Raw genomic sequence first — 23,778 nt, 5'->3', positions numbered from 1 at the left:
GCAGTGTGACCGGATCGCGGCGGCGGCGGCGGCTCCGGCGGGGCCCCGAGTTCGTGCTGGCCGCGGCGGGGCCGTCTTCGTCCCGCCGCTTCCGGGGGCCGGCGGCGCAATGAAGAAGCCGGACGGGAAGGTGGTGCTGCTGGGGGACATGAACGTGGGTAAGACTTCGCTGCTGCACCGCTACATGGAGCGGCGCTTCCAGGACACCGTCAGCACGGTCGGCGGCGCCTTCTACCTGAAGCAGTGGGGGCCGTACAACATCTCCATCTGGGACACGGCAGGTGGGCCGAGGGGCTGTGTGGGCGGGTTGGGCTTTCTCTGTGCAGGACTTGGGCTTGCCGAGGCTGCGCGGGCAGGGGCTGAGCCCCGCTGCCCGCCCGGGACGGTTCCTCAGCGGCCACTGATGCGTTCTGCAGCCCCGCCGTGTCCTGTGTGCTTCTCGGGGACGCTGGGGAGGGAAATTCTCCTGCTGTGTCACTTCGTGTCACGATCTAGTCCAACATGGCTTTTCCTGTGCCAGGAATTGAGAAGGAGGAAGAGGGGGAGCGAAACTGCTGAAGAGTTGCGTGGAGACTTCTTGGAGGGCGAGGAGGAGACGTGTGGGAGATCTGGCTGCTTTGGCTTTACTTTTTGCATTTCTTAGTCTATTACTGCGATGAAAACTCATATCAGTAGCTCCACCAAAGTCCCGTCTCACCAAGAGGATTTCCCTTACACTGATCTGCCATTTATTTATTTATTTAATGCCTATAATTGCAGTGTATTACTATGTAACGCAGCTGAAGCTGGAGGAGCCCCAGAGCTGCATCTCAGGCAGCCAGATGAAGCACCCAGGTGGCTCCTTCCTTGGAGCGCTAGGTCAGAGATGGTCTCTTCCTGGCGGTCTGGGTTCCCTCACACCCCATAGTGAGAGCTCCTGATGTTTCCCGATCCTCAGCAGGACTTCTGAATCCTCATAGGCAGAGCCAGTTGAAGAGCGTCCAGTGCTGGGAGCACTGTAGTGCACGTTCCCCACTCTCCTCTGTGGTTGGGAATTAGTGTTGAGCTTGGCGTCCTCTCCCTCGCCTCCCAAAGGTGCTGGCTCTTGGGTGGTCTCACTGTTGACTTCTGCTCCTGCAGAAGGATGGAAGTTCCAGAAATAAAAGATCAGAGATTACAAATGCTTTAGCACCACAATATGACAGAATTACAGTTCAACATTTGCACCTGTCTTACCTTCCTGAATACTGAGTGCCAACATCAGATGTCTGTCTTAGCCCTGCAGTGCCCCAGTGGTCCCTTACGCTTACTTGTACATGCAGCAATTGAGAACATTAGGACTAGGAAATGAGGGGGTGCTTGGCTGTAACTGCTGGATTATCTCAGTGCTCCAGCAAAATGCAGTTATACAAGGTTAACTGTACATGTATGTGCTTGTAATGCATTCCTTGTACTAAGGGACATGGTTTAGTGGGGAAATATTGGTGGTAGGTGGGTGGTTGGACTGGATGATCTTGGAGGTCTTTTCCAACCTTGGTGATTTTATGAGTGCATGGTCTAATTTTTATAGTCCATGTTATATTCTGTATGTGAATGTCATGGTTGTCTTTTGTTTAGTTTTCTCATATCAGTGTTATTTTGAGCACTGTTACCTCTGTGGAAGTCATCCGTATTTTATGTTCTGTTTGGACGGCTGTTATTCTGACATGGATTAGGCATTTGGCTGTAACAAGGTAAACCTTAAAGCGATAAAACATTTTTTTTTCTTTTTTTTAAACAATATTAGACCTCATAAAATTGAATCATAGAATCATTGAGGTTGGAAAAGACCACTTGAGTGATAGATGAGTTTATCCACAGTAGCGGTGATGGATCGTGGGTTAAGTATGTGTGGATATTAATACTACAGCAGTTCAAGTGCTGATCTGAATTATTTAATGTATGTATCAGTTTTACTCATCACTGTTGATCTTGCATTACTTCTTGGTCTATTATTCAGAAATATCTCTCATTTTTTTCCAGAAATGATGAAAACTGTGTGCTAAACTGTGTTTAGAGGTTTAGAGTGTACGTTGCTGTATTGTTACTGCTCAGTAAGCCATGGAAGTGTGCATGTTCTGCCAAGTTAAGTCTGAAAAGCAAATGATCTATTGTAGGTGGGAGTCTTCTCTTGGCTCTATGTTCACACCCATCCTTATCCTGGAAAGATCAGCTTCTTGGTCTAATCTAAATCTTTCATATTCTTATCCGCAAGCCTTGTAAAATGAACGCGCAGAAGTTGTCAGACTTGATTTTTTTTAACGTAAATGCTAGCAGCAAGTAATTTGACGATTCCAGTTTTCCAATCTGATGGTTAAGAAAAGTCATTTGGATACTGCATCCAACTCAAGGAGGCAAATAAGCTACACATGGAAGAATACCTGAGAGAAGCGTTGTTTGCTTTGTTCTTGACATTCTTTCTAGCCATCTGCTCTTGGCTTTTTTTCTCCATTGTCAGAGGCTTGGTTAGATGGCCTCGTGTCTGACCCAGTATGGCTGCTGTTGTTCTCTTGGAGCAGATGCTACAAATTATATTTTCTGTTTGAGTCAGTTAACTCCAAGGAATTTAGAAACCAAAACCAAACAAAACTATGTGCTTAAACTATACAAAAACCGATCAGACAAAAAACAGAGAAACTATGAACCTTTGGTGCATTTTAGAGGACAATTCTGCTAGATACAGACCTTGTCACTAAGGCACCCGAGTGTATGCTTTGAGACTTTCCAAGTGGCGTGACTGAAGAAATAATTTTCATAACCAAGAAATGTCAGCAACAGCATCAGCCAGAATAACTTCCTTCTGCAGAAGAACTGGAGGTTGAAGACTCGAGGATGTCAAAGGATATGCATGTATATGTGTATTTATATATGTTTACATATAGCTATAAAATTTTCTGGACAGTGCTGACAGCAGTTGAGTAGTAACCCAAAACTTCCTGCTGGGCATCAGTGGCATGCAGCACTGAGCTAGTGTGTAGCCTTTTATCTCTGCTACTGCAAGCACATCCTGAAGTTCTGGTGGTCTCAGCCCTGCTCTGCTTTTAAAAGTACTTGGAGTATATGAATAACAATTCTGTGAGAGTGTTTGGGATTTTCAGGTGTGTTTTCTGATGCCTTGATACTTCAAAAAGAACTCATGTGTATGTTAGTTTTCAGTCTCTTTAACTTGACGCTTGTTCATCTGACGTATTAGAGATGCTCCCGGAGGCAAGGTTTCTTAACTGTTAGTGATCAGTGTCTCCTGTTTTGGTGCCACGGACCAAAGCAGCAGACCAGTAATTTAATAACAAGTATGCCATAAAATTCACTTTGTGATTGAAATTATTGCATTTTAAGACAGAAGTTGCCCTTTGAATTTACCAGCAGGGAGTCATGCAGTGGGATAATGAGGAAACATAAAAGTTAACCGGAAAAGCAAACTTCCCTTATTTCCCTCCTCTCATCTTAAGCTAGCTCTCTGAATGGGAGAATTGATTTGACTTTTCTTCTGCCAGTATTCAGCTGTCAGTGGGGTAGAGTTGAACTGCAGTGGTCTGGTTCCTCCCTCACTCAGTCTTTGTGCCTCTTGACTTTGGTTTTTCTTTCTGTGTAGACGTATGCTTCCTTCTGCACGTTTTTCTCCTGGGGAGCAGGTGACTGGTGAAGCTCTCAGGAGGAACGTAGGTTGGCATGTGACTCACTCCTCTGGAGTACAGGGTTAGCCCAGATAGTTTGGTCTGCCTGCTGCCCCAGAGGCTAAAGTTACTTGGTGTGAACAATTTGAAAATAGGCTGTAGGTAAGAAGGAAACACTGTCCTCTGTCATGATGAAGCAGAACAGTAGAATTAAAACATGTCTTTACAAGGAAGAAGATCGATAGTAGCCACTCTGTTCAATATTCTGCTGTCTCTCGCTTTTGGAAATGTAGGGCTATAGTGGGAGAGAAGAAACTAGAGGTGAGGTGGTTAATCAAAGCCTAAGATGACCCTGAGGCAGGAGAAGGGCCTTTCTGAGCCAGGGGTAGGGTGACAGAGCCGCAGTTGAGATTGGATCTTGATCAATATGTGGTGAGGTATGTTGGAGGAGGTTGTTCGTTGGAAGGATTTAGAAGATAGCACCTCAAAAAGTATCTTGAGCATCACGGTTCTTTTAGTGAGGAGTACTGCTCTGTATCTAGAACCTATGAAGCAGGTTCAGAAGCAGGAATAAAGGTTTAGCTTTCAGGACATCCATAGAAGCGTAGTTCTGTTGTGAAACATTGCACTAAGGGATTTAGTAAAAATTTGGAAATACCTTGTCACAAGGAACTCGGGGGGGGGAACAAAAGCATCAACAAGAAATGGGAGATAAAATTAACACATTTTGTTAACTCAGCTACAGCTATCTCACTTTACTGAAGGAGGAATTTTGCTTCTAGTGTTTATTTTTAGTACAGACTCTTGAGTGGCAAGTTGCTGGGGAGGTTAAACCATTTGTTTTGTTTATTGTGTTTGATACAGGCCGAAATGAATGTCATGTATGAACCTCTGTGGTAGCTTCTGTATTCAGACTCCCATGTTAAATCCATGCTTTGCATGTGGTATTTAATAGTAGCAGGCAATGTGACTCCACTGGTCTAGCCAAAGTGGGAAATGACTTTATGGTTCAAGGAGACTCTTCAAATCGTATCAGTAACCTGAGCTTTGTTCCTGGCTAAAGCAGTGTGGTGTTGTGCCATGACATTGCTTGTGTTCATCAAGCCATAGCTGAGGTTTGCAGTGTTGGAGTCCTTGGTACCATCTCAACTTCTGTAACTAAAGGTGTTCTCTTTGTTTTCTAATTTGTGCTGAAGTGAGGCCTGAGTGTTAGAGAACAAGTGTGTATTCATGTCCAATCTGTGGTGCATGGCCTGTGTTCTTGTTTTTACATGAAAATTTTGTTTCTTGACTTTGCCTGTTATGTATAAGTTTGCATAAGCCCATGTTTTAAAGCCCCAGATCCTAGGTTGGAGCAGTATGAGAATCTTCATAATGAAGTGCTTGTACCTCTAGCATTGCATCCTTCCTTCCCTGCTTACTGAAGCAAGAAGTGGGTTTTCCAAATCTGTCAAAACTGACTTGATAGCTGAAAGGTTACTTTAAGTGATGACTGACTCTTTCATGACAATACCAACAAAATCTGTGTGTGTGTGTGAGAGAGAGAGAGTGGTGTAAGAGAGTAATGCGTAGTCAGGCAATGCGAATGTATGGAAATACATCTTCCTGGTGGATCAGAAGTATGGTGGGAAAAATTGGAGAAAATTTGGAAGGATGGCCGCAAACTGAATTATTTGCTTCAGTAAATTAGTCTGTTAGTTGGGTATGTACAGAGGCTTAAATAGGTATTCTGTGCAATAAAGCAAATTACTAATGCCCTATTATACTCTTCATTTTGAGCTTAATATCGGTCATCTGCATACCTGAGCTGCCTTTTCAACAATTTTAGGGTGGAGGGAAGGACGTGGGGATGAAACATTATGGGATGCTTTTTTTTCCCCTTTGCATTATTCTGTCTTCAGTTGGATAAACCGTATCTTATTGTAACATACAGGAAAACGTGCATCAGGGAGAGTTACATTGTACAGCTCTGGTTATTTCTGAGGTACAAGGCAGCAGAATGAAAAACATTTATTTAAAATTATTAGTGTATGTTTAGGTGCCTGAGCTTAGGCAGTCTGGATTGTGGTGTTGTCTTCTATTGACTATGTAGGCTTCTATTCTTTCCTTCAGAAGGAAGGAGACAGTGGGTGCTTAAAATACAGGTAGGCAACTTGGTGTTAGTTCTCTAGCTTTCTAATTACTTTGAGCATGGTGTGGGATAGGCAACTAGTTGTTAGTTCTGTAGCTTTCCAATTTGAGTGTTTGTGTACGTTGAGTGCTCTTGATTCACCTCTGCTTAGGTAGACGTTATGGTGCACAAATCTCAAACCTAGGGAGACACACAGTCAGTTCCACACTGCTTTGGCCGAGCTGCTCCGGGTAGTTGAGCTAATTTGTGTATTTTTGCTTCACACTGCAATTACATACCATAGTTTAGTTGTCTGGTGCACAACAGTTGTTTGGTATGGTCTTGCGCTGAAGCCTGTAGCCATGTGAGCTTCCAGGAGATTTTTCCTATGGCATTGTTTCACATCTGAACTGAAGGTGAACTTGGTCATTCCTTGTCTGGGTCATGCTGTAGTGTTGCAAAACATCTAAACAAGTAACCTTTGTTTGCGTCTCTGTGAGGAAAGTTACTGAGTCTGTGGTGGATACCTCTGGAGCTGTTAGAAATTATGGAATAGAAAGAGTCATTTTTGTCTCCCCGACTGATTAGTCTGACTGATTAGATTTCTTCCAGGGGAACATTTTGTAGAACATCCTGAGATTAGATCATTAGGTGTCAAACTTGTGATAAATTACTTTCTCTGCTTTGCTCGAGTTACGCTGTGTAACTTCACATGCAGATGTAAGGTTCTAGAAAAGGAGACTTGAACTTGGTGATTAAACTTAGTTTATCCAAGTGGTACTGCTGAGAGCAGAGGTGGTCAAAAGGTTAGAGGGTTCCCCTCTAAATTTGACCAAACTGTCAATGCAAGTAAATTGCTAGGCTTCAGCACAAGAGATTGAGGACAATGTCTCTTAGGACAGCCAACTTAATAAGCATATACAAGATTTTTCTAACATTACTAAGCTATTTTGGTATGGAAAAAAGGAATCCAGAAAAGAACCTCTTAATATTGTTTTTAAGGGCAGATAGATTATTAGATGTGAATGAATATTCAGCTGCCTGTCCCATCTCTTAAGAAACAGACTAGAGTTGAAGTGGGCTTTGCATGGGCCATCCAGGAGCCAGTCATGGAAGGACTCTGCTGACAGTTTTGGGCCCCTCACTCCAAGAAAGACAGTGAGTCCCTGGAACGTGTCCAGAGAAGGGCAACGAAACTGGTGAGGGGTCTGGAGCACAAGTCTTATGAGGGAGCCGGAATTGTTCAGTCTGGAGAAGAGTAGGCTCAGAGGAGACCTCACTGCACTCTACAACTTCCTGAAGGGAGGTTGTGATGAGGAGGGGGTTTGACCTCTTCTTCCAAGCAACAAAGCGGATCTGAGGAAATGGCCACAAGTTGTACCAGAGGAGGTTTAGGTTAGACATAAGGAAAACTTTTTCTCTCAGAGTGGTCAGGCACTGGAATGGCCTGCCCGGGGAGGTGGTGGAGTTGCTGTCCCTGGCAGTGTTCAAGAGGTGTCTGGATGAGGAGCTACAAGATACGGTTTAGTAGCTTGTGGTAGCAAGGGTAATGGGAGGAAGGTTGGACTACATGATCTTGTGGGTCCTTTCCAACCTTGTGATTCTATGATTCTATTCTGTGACAGTCTACAGACCTGTCTGAGCTCCAGTGTATTACTGTATTACATATATAATGCAAAAAGACAAAAATGTCTATTTTCTGCAAGTTCATTAGAGCAAAACTACATCTCAGTCTAGTTTGTAACATGGCAGAAATTTCATGTACAGGATTCTGAGAGAATTGTTCATAACTTACAGTACTTGGGCAGATTACAGTCAGAAACTGTCTTCCTGTGAATTAAGGCTTCTGTGTTTTCAGCTTCTTTCTCTTGTTAGCAGTGAGAGCCCACTTCTTCCCACCGTTTGAGCTCTTTCAAATTCTTCTTTTTTCTGTCATGAAAATAACTCATAATTAACCTCAACTACAGAGAATACCATTTTTCTTCTTTTTCTGGTCTGCAGGTTAATGGGTATAAGACTGGAATAATTTTGTTCAGTAACAATTAAGTATCTGGTATAAATATTTCCCCCTGTTCTTTCAGCCTCTCCTGTCCTCAGTTGATCTAATGGCATTTCTTTCTGTAGTTCATTATATGATTTAATATTCCTGACTACGGTTTTTGTACTTAAGAACAGAATACAGAGAAAAGGTGTTTTCCAGCCATCCAGCTGCTCTTGTGTACTTTGTTTGAAAGTAATGGTTTTCAGTACTGCTGAAATAGCAAGGACGTATTTGTTTTACTATTTGGAGCTGATGACTGCTTAAGAACTTACAGTCACATAAATTATTCATCTGTAGATGTTTAAATATTTGAGATTTTATTCTTCTCTTAATTATATTTGTAAAGCGAAGGATGACTCTTAGGCTTTCAGGCAAATGTTGTTCCTGTAAAAATGTTAACTAGACATCTCAAAGAAACAGCTTCTTAGGAGAGGCAAGGTAAATGAAGTGCAGTACACCTCATGAAGGACATGAAGAAGAAGCTACGTGCATTGAAACAGCCTTTAAAAGCAAAGCGATGTCTAAAGCGTGTATTAATTCCTTTACATGGAGTCAACCAACTCTGGATACCTGCTTACGGTCACGTTCCCAGTCCACTAAACGACAGCAATGTAAAAAACGTGCACACCTGGTGTTGTGCCCTTGTTGAACTGGCCGTCATGGAGCTCTCCTCCCGTGTCCCCAGGGGTTTGGGCTGCCTGACTTCCCTGTCTGGCTGCACCTTGCGACACTTTATGCTGTGGATGTTCTCAAAGTTCACTTTCTGTTCTTCAAAGTGATGTCTGTCATCTGCGTGTGCAAATCTGTTGTTACTCTCCCATTAACTGCCGAAGCTAGAAAGAAAGAAAGGCTTTTGGTTATATTCTAGGGTTTTTAGTTTGTTATTTGTTTCCATTTCTTCTGCTGCCTTTTGCTCTCAAAGAAAGCAAACATTTTGGTTCCTTAAGAAAAAAACAACAGAGACATGACAGAATCTATTGTGGTTTATAGAATAAAAAAATCAACCACAAAACAAGCAAAGAAAGAGCTCTGCATTGTTGAGTCATCACCTTCTAAGCTTTGTAAAAGGGATCATCAAATCTCTTGGGTCACTGCAAGTGGGACACATTTAAAAAAATAACTGGTAAAATGAGGCTTTTTTCTTTTTTTTTCATCCTCTCTGAGAAGCTGTTACAGGCTGTTGTTTACTTAAAAATAAATCTTAGTGATACTGAAAATGCCTTGGACCACTCACCCCTCTCTGGCCCCTGCCCATATAATTACTTCTTATTTTTATGAGGAGGAAGAAGCACTCTATCAGACTTTCTGTAGGCTGTCAGCTTTCCCTCCCACAGCAGACAGTTCTGTGTGTCATGCTCCTATTGTTCCCCTTATCTCCTTTCCTCTTTTAGCGTTCTATACCCTTCCCATGTCATCCTGCTCAACTTCTTGGTTTCTGTTAAACATTCGAGGCCCAGTGGCAGTGGACCAGATGTTGCCTTCTCTCTTTGTCCTAGAGATGCTGCCTCATCTTCTTTAAAGTGAAAAAAAGTTCTTAGTTTTAATGTTACTCCCATTGTGCCAGGCTGGGTAACATTAATAAGACAAAATCAATTTTTACTGTGCTTGTTTTATGCTTTTTGTTTCTGTAATTAATGTCTCCACACAGTGAGTACTAAATATGCTCTTAAGAGTGCAGGCGGAGAAGCCTGAAGTGGAACTGGAAGGAAGAAGTGCTGGAAACGCGAAGCCACATCTTCATCTTCACCAGCGTGTGTTCTGAGAGCAGAAGCCCTGTGCCCGGTGATAAAGGTTATCTGAATATGGTGAGCCAGGAGGCAGCTGTTTGGTACAGCCCTGCTTTTGGTCCTTGCTGAGGACAGCCCTTTGGGTCAATGGGACTTCTGCTTCTGCTGAGCAGCCGCTATCCAGAGACAGCTGGTGAGGAAGACCACAGCTGAACTTAAGCTGCTTGCGATTTGTGATGGGTAGGAGCAGTTGTAGTTTTCTTGAGGATAAATTCTGCATGAATGAGGTGTGTATGGGGTTTGTTGAGAATCTGCCTATGAATGAGTTGATATTGGAACAAATAATTAAAAACACGACTATTGAGTGAGACTAGGTTTATGTCCCTTGTTACTAATGTGAGTTTATTACTTACAAAAAAAAAAAAGTTGATTTTATTTGCTTTCCAGAATCTGTATCTTTCATTCTACCTACCCATCTAGCAAGGCTTTATTGTTTTTCAGATTGCTAGCAAAGGCTGGCTTAAAAATTGAATCATAGAATGGCTGGGGTTGGAAAAGACCTCAAAGATCATCTAGTTCTGTTCTCCTGCCATGGGCAGTATTGCCAACCACTGAAACGGTAAATAAAATCAATGTAAGTGTTAGAAACCAGGAGCTAATATACAGTTATTTACTACAGTGGGGTTTAATTTCACCTGAAATAAGAGGCGATATCAAGTATGTGCTGGGGCAGATCATCTTGGGGTGCCTGCTGTTGATCTGATAAGCATGGCTTCCTCATGTGGCTCAGATGATTGTCTTAATCATTAGGCATGCAGGAACATGTTACAACAGTGTTACAACATGTGGTGCACAGGGTCACCTCTGATCAAAAGAAATGTCAGCCCCCAAATGCTATTTTTTTTAATGAATCCTGGTCTCGATTTTTTTCAGAATTTTTATGTTATCTTTTATTTTTTTTTTAATTTTTTCCCCACTGGTCAACAGCGTTAACTACTGGAATTCAGCTGCTGTCTTGCACCAGTTTTTGATTCTAAAAGCTTGTTCATTTTAGCCCTCTTCTTCCTGTGTTACCTAATCCCCGTGAATTTGGAAATGTATAGGCAGGATAAAAGGTTTATGGAAGTAATTTATGGAAGTAATGCTTGAGGTTCTGTCCAGGTACAATTTAGTAAGTAATTTCATCTCCAAAAGGAACCATGGCCAATGGATTCAGGGCAAAAGCATCCCTTTCCAAATGCTCCAGGGTGCCAGCGTCTGTCCCAAACAAAGCCATGCTGTCCTTACTTAAGATGTGTTTATTAAGTTTATGATATTTCCTCACTGAACGAATGGTATGACGTATCATATTGTAGTGACTTTGTGTTTATGTAATTGCTCTCAAAAAAAAACAAACAAAAAAACCCAAAACAACAATCAAAGAACTTTAAGGGGAATTTAGAAGATTAAAATGCAAGTTGTAAAAAGAACTAAGGCAAAAGCAAAATATCTAATGAGGAGGCTGAATAACCTAAGTAAACTTAAAACAGGAATAAAAATGAAGAAAAACAGGAAGGATCTCTTATCTGTGAGGGAATAGGCAGACACTGACTTGCTAACTGTCTTCCCGGAGAGCTAATAGGGGTTCAGAAGGCTTTTTGATGTAATTTAGGGAGGGTGATCTCAATTAACCCCACCCATCTCTGATTTTTGTTTTAAATATCACACCTGTATCAATGTTTGCTTGGGTGAATTGGAAGCCAAGTTGACTTGCCAGCTCCTTGTTGAGCAATACGAAACACTCAACGTGTGTGGAGTGACCTCCGAGGGCCCTGAGCTGTGCTAAAACAAACCCAGCCACGCATTCCTGCCTGAGCTAAGGACCAGCTCTCCTTTCGGAGAGCAAACATTGAGTAGGATTGTGGGTCCTGAAGATCTCCTGTCTGCAGATAAGGAGTCTGTACCAACCCTGCACATAGAAGTGGGATCATCTGTAGTGACTGTTCCTCTGCAGGAAGGGAGTTGTAAGGGAAAAGTATCAGTTTTCGGGTACTGGAAAGGAAAACAAGCTGCTTTTAGAGTTAGTCCTGGGACAAATGAATTGCTTTTCTGCAGGAGTGACGTTTCTTTGAGGTGACAAAGTGGTGCTCCAGAGGGTGTTATGGGGAAGGGGCTTCTGCACAACCCAGGGCTGAGTGTTGCATGGCTGGGGTTGTTCCACACCCCCCTGTGTAACTGGCCTTGTTTCCTTCACTGAGCAATAGCTGACCATGAAGCAGTTAAGGAGTCAGCGCTATTGCTTCCCACAGAGCTCTTTCAAAGTAAATCCTAAGTGTGTTGGTGTTTTTTTTTTTTTTTTTCCTCCTGATGGTTTGCTTTTAATCAAGCCTTTCTTTAAGAAGGTCATCTGCCAAATGACCAGTTCTTTTAAGTAGACAATTATAAATTGTCTTTTAAATGTAAAGAAATGTTACATTGATGGTTACAGTCCACTTATTCAAAGTCAGATTTCTAGCTTCAACCTTGCTCTCCTGCTCACGCTTCAGTACAGCTGCACAGAAACTTCATAATTTTCATTCTCAAGTGTTCTACCACAGTTTCAGCAGGGTGGTGCTGATGTTAGATTTCAGCTGGAGTTGGTATTCCCTTTTAAATGCAATGATAATGTTACAAAAAATCTGGCACTGCCTCATTTCTTTTGCCAGGCTTCAATGTCTAGCTGGAAAGTCTTGGTCTGAAACATCCCATTTTTGTAGGGAAATAGAGAAATATCAGGGACATTTTTTTTCCTTTTCTTGTCTGTGTTGCAGATACACTCAAGATATGTTTGCTGGGCTGACAGGGAGAGGTCAATTCTATTTTTCATTTACAGGGTGCTGCACTTCCAGACAGCTGAAAATACGTGGGCTGCTCAAAACTTCTGGGGTTCTTTGCTTTGCTTTAAATCTACATACAGATCAAAAGAACTAAATCAAATGAGTGGCTTGAGAAAAGTAAGTCTTGTCTGGCTAAATGAATGACGTGCAGTGACGGAAGTGTCAGTGGGATCTTCCAGTGTAAACAGGACTTTTTTTGCAGGACTACCCTAAGTTTTTTTTGGCACAAAACATACTAGATACCATGGTTAAGAACATTCTTCTATGTAATGTTTTGCCCTATAGTAACATATGATTAAAATGTAAATCTTTGGATAGAAAACATACATAAAATTGGTCTGTCTATGGGGACTGTGATTTTGAAGTTAAAATCTTGTGAGATCAGAAGCTTGGACTTGGCTATATTAATAGAAAGCCATGTTTTCATTTACTCTCATCAGCAAGAAAAAGAATTTTGTGCATATGCAACAGAACAGATTCCGTTGTGCCCCAGAAAAGTTTAAGTTAGTTCCTGGTCTGAATCTCTCACAGAATAGAGATCTTCTCTGATAGTGTTTATCCTTCCTTTTTATAGGAGCTGTGCAGTTCCTTTGGCTGGTGAAGGCATTCCTGATTTGATATCACGAATGTGCACTTAGTCCAAAGACAGTCAGTTTGTAAGCCTCTGTACAAAAATAGGCAGTCTAAACAAATGCGTATGGTTGCAAGTGAAGGTAGACTGACTGCTAAGATGGATTGTGTCCAGGCAACAGTCTGTATTTGCTACAAGGTTCATCAGCCTGGTGGCAAACTGAACCCTTTGTGTTTTATGGTGTCCTGGAGCCCAAGATCTACTCTGAGAAGTTTACAAAGTGTAGAGGGCAATGAAAGCTGTGAAGTATTCAAGTGACTACATAGCCTTAATGACACTGTTCTGTGGTCTTAGTTGTAGAATAATACAGGAAGATACTTTTTTTTTTTTTTTTTTTTTTGGAAGAGGGTATTTCCTGAACTACTTACACAAATTCAGTCTGAAGGCTGAAATACAGCAGATTAATTTGTGGGATATTAACTTCTCTGGCTGGTTTATGAAATACAAATTCTTCCTTCATCACAAGATGAGGAGGGCTAAGTGAAATCTATCATCGTTGTTATGCAGGAGGTGAGATTCAAATGAGGATTACATTTGCTTATCTCTGACTTGACTCTGCGAATCCTTTTCTTTCCTCTCTTCTTTGTTAGCTCCATCTCCTCCCTCCTATAAACGTGTGCAACAGGTCTATCTTTGGGAACCAGTCAATGGAAGCCTTCATTGCCAGTTAGAGAGTGAAAATTTTCAAGGTTGGGTTGGAATAGTTCCTGGCTGTAACTGAATAATATGACTAATACAAGAATTGAAAAGGTGACTGAGTGATGTCTATTATATCCTAGGTATGGATGAGAGGATTTAATCAGCTTTTTTAATACTTCTGTGACTGAGTGTACCCTGAGGGATATAATGGTGGATTGAGCTGCACAGATGTCAGCTGCTAGGCACCCGCTTTTAGTTTAGCTGCCTTTAGATTAAGAAGCTTTTACTTAAAATCACATTTCTTCCAAACCGTCACACTGTTAACTGTCAAAAACAAACAAACAACCCAACCAGCAAACCAAAAGAGAGAAACCCAAAAAACCTACCAACAACCCAAAGCAAACTTTTACCCATTATTTTTAGTTGCGGACATTTCAAAGGCGTGCTGTGAGTTAAGCTCAAGTCTTTTGAGTCATTCCTTTAGCATAACAGCAAAAATATTGTGACTAGACATTCATTTTGGAGCTTCTACTAGTGAGTATCCAGAAAGATAACCTCAGAGGCTACTAAATAAAACTAACCCTGTAGCAAAAGCCACCATTGCTTTTCTTCTCTGATATTTTCATTAAATGGATTTTTGTGCGTGCCCTTTTTTCACAACAAGACGTCATCTTCAGCCAAAACTCAGATGATCTTGTAGATCATTAACTGACTCCTTAGGGCCCTTGGCATGTGACTCAGAGCGCACTATGCAGACGTGGTTCTTGAGTAACTTTCCACTGTGCTATTTGCCCTAACAATAACAGGCCCATTGAAGTGAACTTCTTTGGAAGAATTGTTCTGTGTGAATTGTGCCACAATACCACTTCTGAAATTTCTAATCAAATCGATGCTTTAATAGCCATTGAGCAGTCGGTTGAAACTGCTTGACCAGTTGGCACATTTCAGTCTTGAGGAGGAAGTGCTGTTCTCAGAAGGATGAAGAAGGGTGGTGACAGTTCCCCAGCTGGTGAGGGCTGTCATGGGAGGGGCTGTGCTATTATCAGTCTGTGTGCATGTAGTAAAAAAGGAAACAAAGCCAAAATACAGTTATGAACATTTTTTCCTTATGGAAACTGTAAAAAGAGAAACAAATTAAGCACAGTTGCTGCTATTGTTTGTTTTAGCTTGCTTGTAAGGTGACTTTCCTGTTTAAAAGGCTTGGAGTAAACTTGAATCTCTAAAGGAATATAAGAAGTGCTAAAATTAGAAAATTATTAATCCTCTTAGGAGAAGGTTCCTATTTTAGAAGATAGGTGACACGGCTACGATTTTAGGGCAAAATCTTTAACCTGTTTCATATTTGACCACCTCTTCTGAAACACATGCAGCAGAACTTATTTATGGTGTACCAGTTATTCTTAGTTTAGTTATTATATTTAAAGGGGAGGAAGAAGAAGTAGGCAAAGAAATCAGGTTATAGCTGTTTTTCATTAAATGAATTAATATTCTTTACTTACAGGATGTACTGAACGGCCCTAGCTCTCTCAGCTTGTCGTTATAGGAGAGGTGATCCATCCCTTGAATCATTTTGGCTACCATTACTGTAGCAATAATTATTCAATTTTTCTGTCTCCTTGTTAGTAATAGATGCAAGCAGTCATTACGTCTCAACTGATCCCAACCTCTCTGCAGAATAATGAAAGTGTAATCTGTAAGTAGATAAGAGAAAAGCAGAATGTGGTTACATGCCTATCATTTTCACACACTTTTTAATGTAAGAATTCATGAATAAGTCCATCAGTATTTCAGCTGAGCACGGGCATCTCTGAAGCACAGAGGAGTTGTTGCAATTTTCTTTTTATATAACCTGCAGACAACAGGCAAATAGTGAACCAAAACGTACCATTCATTTCCCTAATAGCTCTTTTGAATATAGTCAGCCAGTAAGAATTATTTTTGGTGTGTCCATGATGTCAAGTAAAGGAACACTACACCTGTAAGCTTCCAAGTGGCTGCACAAACCCTTCCCATAGCAACCAGGAGCCTTTCCTTGGCACCATCTCCAGGATGCCATGCTGAATCTTGATGTGAGGGCAAGGTGCTGTGCACTCAGAACTGTCCAGCCTCCTCTCTTGCAGCAGATAAACTAATAAGCCCCAGGTTACAGGGAGGGAGCCCATCTGCGAGCTGTTGCTCAGACCTAGTCACACCTTGAACATCCCTAACTTGCCATCTCTGAGTGCCTCAGGGTGACAGTTGGCTGTAAACCCCCATGTGCTGACTGTGTAGTTTCTGACCGTGGATCTCCTGTTCTAAGTCATTAATGTGTGAAAAGAACTTACTAAAGACCAGACAACAAAACCAGTGCCTGGGCAGTTACTCTCTTGCAGAAAGTGAAGGGTTGTTTGTTTGTTTGTTTGTTTTGTAGTTGCAAACTAGAAGAGTGCCTTTTAGAATTCACACGCTAAAAGATTGCTGTGTATGCACTATGATTAACGTACCATTTCATCATCTGAGTAGAGCCAGGGCAGTTTTTGTCTTCCCTCAAGATTCTGACACTGAGATCACCCAGATAGCTTGATTCTCAATTTCTTGTTTTGCCAAAGCAAGAAGTGAGTGGTTTCTTCTGCTTATGTGGCTTTCTTGGTCACACTCAATGGCTGTTGTGCAGAAAGATAGCTTTATAGGCCTAAAATGATTTGTGTTTATAGAGTGAGGATGTCTGCAGGATATTGGGATCATCAGACTCCATCAGAATTTGACATGTTTGTTCTTTATGTCAAGAACATAGAGCGTAGAATCATAGAATATCCCAGGTTGGAAGGGACTGATAAGGATCATTGAGTCCAGCCCGTGTAGAGATTTATGGGATGAGGGTGACTCTTTTTGCCCTTTTAAGTTTTTCTTTAATATGAGACAGATACTTGACATTAGCAATTAGAGTAAGTTACGTTTGGAGATGCAGTAGGCTTTTCCCAGTCGTATACTACATTGAGATCTCTTCCTTGGCTGTTTGGTTTTGGTGGATTTTCTTCAGAAGTGTACTGAATTATTTTTCTTTGTTCTTTGTTCATGTAACCAACACAGCTGTTATTTTCTTCTTCCCCACACAACTCTTTCTACTTAACAAGATGAAAGTGAAACCCTTTGGGTATTAAGATCTGTACTTTCCCGTGTTTAAATTACGTTCTTTTTTGGCCAAGATATCCATAACTTAATAACTTACTTAGTAGCTCCTGAAGTAGGATGCAGTTCACACCTTGAACATTAATTTCTGAGCAGTGAGAACTAACAGAATAAAGGCGTCTTCATTTTCAGTAGAGCTTGAGGTCTGTTGTGTTCTGAAGCTTCCATATACATAATTATATTCTATAGTATAACACTGTGAATGTATTCTCCTAGGTAAAGGCGGAACTTAAATGAATGTTCTGGTTACTCAACATATTCAGTGACTTCATGTTTTTGTTCTGTTTTTTTTTTTTTTTCTTCCCCAAAGACTTTTATTCTATAGGGAATTTTGTCTGGGAGCAAACCCAAATGTTGGCATTTCAAATGGATTGGGAAACCATGTATTCAGATAGCTTCTGGGTATGTAAAAATTCAGCTATCTGGTGTTTTCAGACTCATTTGTTTTCACTAATTCCTACTTATGCCCTCCATGTTAATCCTTTGTGACGGAGAGCTTTACTTTTATCCCCAGGTAACCACAAGCACAGTCCAGTTCGTCTTAATAAAGTTCCTGACTTTAAGGGAAACATGATAAAGCTGCCTAGAAGGAATAAATTTCAGTATTGAACAAGAAGTGAAGAACTTTGACTTCATCAGTGTTAGAACTCTGCAGCCCAGGTCACTTGTGGGTAGGGTAATTTTCCTGAAGCCTTCAAGGACATTATTGCTTGTTTTTCGATAGTCTGCACACAGCCTGGTGTACATGCACAATCAGACATCTCGGTTTCTAGCCAAATTGTTTCCCCTAATGTCATGTAAAGGGTCATAACTTTACTGCGCTATCTGCAAACGGAAGGAAATGTGCTTCTTGAGAAGGATCTTCTTTGTCTAGGCTTGTGATCACATGGATGGTCTTGCTGAAGCAATTCAGTGGCGTCAGGGTCATCCTTTGAACCTTCCTCTCACTGCAGCTGAATCCTCATTTCTTTCTGGTGCTGTTCTCTGAGCTGTCTTGTGGGTATCATACTTTCTCTTTTTTCTTTTCTTTTCTTTTTTTTCCTGTCTTGGCTATCTCCTTAGGGCACAATTCCTGTCTCACTTTGTATGTGCTCGAATTCAGATCCTCTTTGAAAAAAGAAATCAAAAGGGAAAATGTAGCTGATAGCTTATGTTTGTTATTTCCTCTTGACTTCTGCTTTGATTATAATCCTGTTTAAACTACAGTGAAAAGCCTTGGAAGAGATCTGGTCCTATGGACTGTCTCCAAAACTGTCTTGACAATTTGCCACTCTTGTTAATTTTAGATACAGTACTAATGTGCTTCTACCACTCACCTTTGCCTACTTTTTCACTCTACATACTTAATTCAGAAACTCAGACTCCTTTCAGACTTTGACATCAGAAAACATCGCTGTTTTTCATTGCTTTCTGGAAGACCTTTTTAGCTCTTTAGTATTTGTGGTGTTTTATTTCCTCAAGACCTATGGTAAAAGGCTGCTTTGCATTCTTGTGTGTGCTCAACACTGAGAGGTTTAAAACTTGTTCTTCCAGTAGAGGATTCCTTGGAACTATGTGTGGGAAGCTGCATTGCTTTAGAAGGTGCAGTTAAAACCTTTGTAGAGGTGGTAGGTGAGAAACGGGTTCAGATCTGTCTGGAGGATATCTTCTGCCCTCCCAGACATCAGCAGCACTTCAGAGGCTGCTCGGGCTCTCACCCGAGGAACGGCAGGCAGGGTGCTGCAGGAGGCTGGCTGGCCAAGCTTGGGCTTCCACCTCTGCTCTTAGCAGTCTTCAAATTGAGCCTTGCTCATTTCTCAGCCTTGCCTCTTTTGATGTCTGCTTTTCTCTTCTTTCTCCCATGAAATCCTTATGAACTTTGTGGTGCTGAAGTCAGTTTGGATTTTGAGCTCCTTGGCTGTGCTGCTCCTGGGTGTGTGATGCCTCTACCACGTGTACGTGCTGGAAGAGCCTCTGAAATACAGATAGTGCTGCAGATAATTATATGCCCATAGGGGCTGTTAACCTGATATAAATAAGGCAAACGTGAAAATAAAAAGAAAAATGGAAATTAATTTTAGTTGCTTGGCTTTAAAATTTTCCTTAGTGTTCCTTTGTGGTTGATTTGGTTGTACTTGCAATTCCTTCGATTGTAAATTATTTGATATAGTTCTGCCTCTCTTTTCTGTTGCTTTTCTTTTTCTGTGGTAGTGAAATTGCTTAATTCTTGGAGTCAGTGTTTACTGTTAAGTGAGCTGACTGTGTAAAAAGACATGTTGCTGGAGTGGGATCCATTTGTTCCAGACCAAGAAATAACTGACCCTAGGAACGGGTGGCTGACTGCTTTAGCAGGGGGTTGGACTTCATGATCCGCAGAGGTCCCTTCCAACCCCAGCAATTCTGTGACTGTGCATTAAGATTTTTCTCATTAATGTCTGATACTGTCTTGGCTTTTATTATATTGACTGGCACCTTGAAGAATAGCTAAGACACTAATTTAAATGGTTTGGGCGGTTCTGGGGACATTCTGCCGATCGGGGTATTCCAGCCCTTGAGTGCTACATGTGTACAAGGACACTGCTGCAGAAGTGAGTTATGCATTTTTGTGCATGTTTATGTAGATTGCGCTGTGTGGGTGAGCGAGACAGACTGCCCATAATTCCTCTGATATAATTAATCCCTTATGCAAGGCAAATTCTTCCTTTTGCTATTTTCCCCCTTTTCAACAGTATGTTAGTTGTAGAAACTGTCAGTTTGTAGTTAAAATGTAATTGTGTCATAGTTTATATTATGCTGGGCAAGATTAGATTAGCATACAAATTCTACAAAACAAGCAGTGGTATTGTTCTACTATTCAGTTGCTGCAGCAAATGATTTTGGGGGCTGGATTTTATAGCTTAGGCATCTCAAGTGGGAGAACAGGGAGAATATATGTTCCATTGTGGCTTCCAGACCACAGTATAATCGGGATTTTGAGCAAAACAAAGTAGGTCATGGCACAAACTTCTGCTGAAAAATGGCAGGCTTCTAAAGACTCAGCTGTAGTGTGACTGAAAGCACAAATGTGGATGTGGGATTAGAGTGAAAAGTAGGAAAGCAGTGACCTCCCCTACACCTCCATCTTCCTCACCCTTACCAAGCAAGAGCATCTCTTTTTTTTTTTACCTTCTTTTCTTCTTTCCACCTTCCTGGTTAAAGAACTTCTTTTTGCTGGAGGAAAGCAAATCAGAAGTTACACAAAATTGCCCAGATGCAGTTCTCTATAAACTTTGCCTAATGCTTTCCCGATCACCGTTCATTGAACTTTTGACCACTGAAATATCATATGACAGTAATTTCCTATTATTCACTGTGTAAGGAAGTATTTTAACTGCGTGCATGCTTTTTTGATGAGAGATCCTCATTCTTTTTTTTGTTATGAGAAGGGAATGGAGACTACACGTGAATCTAGGGACATCCATTTGTACTCTTTTTCAGTCATTCACCAGCCTGAAAGATACCACTATTTTTATTCACATAAAGGTTTTTGTGTTTCTGAGCATCTTTAGCATCTTCCTTTACACCTCTTTATGTTATCCTAATGTAAGCTGGCCTATGTTCTTCAGCATGAATTTCTACCTTTCCCATCCAGCAGTCATTTGCAATGATTTCACCATACTGTTACTCTCAGTGATCAGTAGCTTCCTGCAAAAAAAAAAAAAAAAAGTAACCAGATAATTTCCAGACTTTCTGTAAGTGGAGGCCCTGTGCAAAGAGATTGTATGAAAAGAGCTGATCAATTCTGATGTTTGATGTTTGAAAGAATGTATTCGGAGCCACCTTCTTGGCTGTCTCCTTTTCTTTGTTCAGTCACAGTTTTGTTTGGTAGCGACCAAAGGTTGGCCCTGATGGCCGTTTGAAATCTGATGTATTTGATCTTTTTCTCCATCCAGTTCTGGGAATAAAAGTGAAGGTGCTGGAGCAAAATTCCATATGCTGTAGATGTATAGGGAAAGTTGCAGTTCCCTGTAGGAAAGGAAAACATTTTCCTGTGTCACATTTCCCTTAGTCCCTTTGTAATTACTGATGAGCATTGATTGCTTCCCAGTTTTGTCTTCCAAGAAACAGCTCTGAAGAAGACCAGCGAGGCTTAGCTGAAAGTGCTGTTAGGGTACTCACTGAATGATGAAGAGGAAGAAAAATTTGGCTATTAATTGTTGGTTATTGAGTGATGAACAGGACAAGTAAATTGGAAAGTAAATTACTGTTAAAGTGAAATTAGTGTTCATTTGTGTTGTTTTTAATGCACTAAAAAAGTACAAGTGGGACAGGTGTATACCATACCATATACTAAAGACCAGGAGTCTCTTCATGTAAAGCCAATGTATGTAAGAACTGGGGATGGGTAGCACAGGACTAAACTGCTTGCAAAATCACAATCACAGAACTGTAGGAGCTGGGAGGAACCTCTGGAGATCCACCTCGTCCAGCCTCCTGATAAAGCAGGTTCCCCAGAGCAGGTCACACAGGAAAGTGTCCAGGCAGGCTTTGAGTATTTCCAGAGAAGGAGACTCCACAGCCTCTCTATGGCAGCCTGCTCCAGTGCTCTGTCACTCTTACAGGAAGTAAGTTCTCTGTCATGTTCAGGTGGAACTTCCCGTGTTCCAGTTTGTGCCCACCACCCCTTGTCCTGTCACCGGGCACCACTGAAGAGAGCCTGGCCCCATCCTCTTGACTACTGCCTTTTAGATATTTGTAAGTGTTGATAAGATCCCCTCTGTCTTCTCTTCTCTGGGCTGAATAGCCCCAGGTCTCTCAGCCTTTCCTCATAAGGGAGATGTTCCAGGCCCCTAATCATCCTTGTAGATCTCCACTGCATGCTCTAGAAGTTCCTTCTCTTTCTTTAACCAGGTAGCCCAGAAATGGACACAGTACTCCAGATGTGGCCTCACCAGGGCAGAGCAGACGAAAGGATTGCATCCCTTGACCTGCTGACCATGCTCTTTTTAATGTACCCCAGGATCCCATTAGCCTTCTTCATTACAAGGGTATGCTGCTGGCTCATGGCCAACCTGTCATCCACCAGAGCACTCAGGTCTTTTTCCACAGAGCTCCTTTCCAGCAGATAATCCCCTGACTTGTATGGATTTGTGCGGTTATTCCTCCCAGGTGTAGGACTCTACACTTGCCTTTATGGAACCCCTTCAGGTTCCTCTTTGCCCAACTATCTAGTCTGTCTAGGTCTTGCTGGCGCACCAGAAGGCTGTGCTGCCATTCAGCCATGCCTTCTGGCTTTGTATCATCTGCAAATGTGCTGAGGGTATGTTCTATCCCTTTATACAGGACGTTCATGAAGATGTTAAACGAGACCTAAACTCTGCTATCTCATCATTGCTGCAACCAAGGCTGCCACCAACTTTCAAAATCTAAGAAGAAGTGAATTGCTAACTTTGATCCAAGTTTTTGAAGTGGATGTACTTAGAAAGCGTGTATCAAGTTTAGTTATGAATTCTAGCAGAGTTTGACACAATAGAACTTTATTATGTGTTTATAAATGACTGGATAGGTGAAATGGGACATATGTGGGTGTGAGCAGGGTGGTCATTCATGGGGCATAAACTAATACACAATTCTGTTTGTTTTTTTTTCCTTCTTGCAACTGTGTTTGCTTTGTCAGTCTTGCACGGTTGCTCATCTTTACAGATTCCCTGCTCTGAATCAGCGTGCATTTTGCTGAGCTGCTCTGTGGCACTGTTGCACTTTTAAGGAAAAGAAAGAGGGGAAAATAAGACTTAGCATCGTATGGAATTGGCTTGAATTTTCTGAAACTTTTTAACTTGGTTGGTAATGCAGCTTCCTGCACACTAACGTATGTTGCATTTAAACCTTTGCCAGGCCGGGAGCAGTTTCATGGCCTGGGATCAATGTACTGCAGAGGAGCAGCCGCCGTCATCTTGACGTATGACGTGAACAGCCTGCAGAGCCTGGTGGAGTTGGAGGACAAGTTCCTGGCACTGACGGACAGCGCCAGTGCTGACTGCATCTTTGCTATCGTTGGCAATAAAGTGGACCTCAGCGATGACTGCGCTTCACCACCTGATGAAAACAGACCTGAGAAGGCCGTTGCTGGCTGCAGCTCAAAGGTGCGAAAACAAGTCCGCGTGGAGGATGCGATTGCGCTCTATAAGAAGATACTGAAATACAAAATGCTGGATGAGAAGGATGTTCCGGCAGCTGAGAAAATGTGCTTTGAGACCAGTGCAAAAACAGGATATAAGGTGGACTACCTCTTTGAAACTGTGTTTGACATGGTTGTACCAATAATCGTACGGCAGAAAGCTGAGGGGCCACCGCAGACTGTCGACATTACCGACTACAAACCAGCCAAAAGGACAAAATCTGGGTGTTGTGCCTGAAACAGTTACGTGGCAGAAAAAGGGGGAGGGACTGCCCACTGTGGCAAACAGAGGAGTGTTTGCAGCACACCAGAGAGGAAAAAGCAAAGAATAAATAGACTGCGATGGCTTACGTGGAAGAAAAAAAAAACACCCAACAAGTCCCAAACAAAAATAACGCCACAGAGTCTCCTGAACATTAAATGTTTCTGGGAAACTCTGTGTATGAGAATGGGAATGAAATGATGGAGGACGTGCCAGTTTCCAAGGGCTCCGAAGGCAACTTGTGTTGGTACGTCTGGTAGTGACAATCACTTGAACAGTTTCGAGGAAGTCTTATTTTTAATGACTCGCCACTTCATGTTACATGTAAATGATCTATTTGTATAATCTATGCAGCTTTCAAATGGTTATCATTCTTTTCCCTTGTGATTCTGACTTTGGAAGATGGAATGCATGGTACTTTTTTTTTATTCTTAAAAAAAAAAAAAAAGAAAAAAGAAAATCCAGGTATAATTTATATTTGTAGCTAATAAAGAAATTACTGTCATCTCATGTCAGATCTGACATTGTAAGATTCAGAAGCTGTGCTATTAAAATCACTGTGGATATGTACTGTTAA

At 41.7% G+C, this 23,778-nt stretch overlaps 1 protein-coding gene across 1 annotated transcript; it reads left to right on the top strand.

The window, feature by feature from the left end:
- RAB20 (RAB20, member RAS oncogene family) lies at positions 1 to 23,778 on the top strand. Its single transcript, XM_416953.8, has 2 exons — positions 1 to 281; positions 22,657 to 23,778. Exons 1-2 carry the CDS (start codon positions 110 to 112, stop codon positions 23,175 to 23,177), a joined length of 693 nt encoding a protein of 230 aa, XP_416953.3. The 5' UTR covers positions 1 to 109; the 3' UTR covers positions 23,178 to 23,778.

The sequence above is a fragment of the Gallus gallus genome, chromosome 1 (genome assembly GCF_016699485.2).
Source record: "Gallus gallus isolate bGalGal1 chromosome 1, bGalGal1.mat.broiler.GRCg7b, whole genome shotgun sequence".
NCBI classification, from domain to species: Eukaryota; Metazoa; Chordata; class Aves; order Galliformes; family Phasianidae; genus Gallus; species Gallus gallus.
The sequence above is the reverse complement of the archived record's forward strand: the minus strand, read 5'-3'. Positions and strand labels throughout refer to the sequence as shown.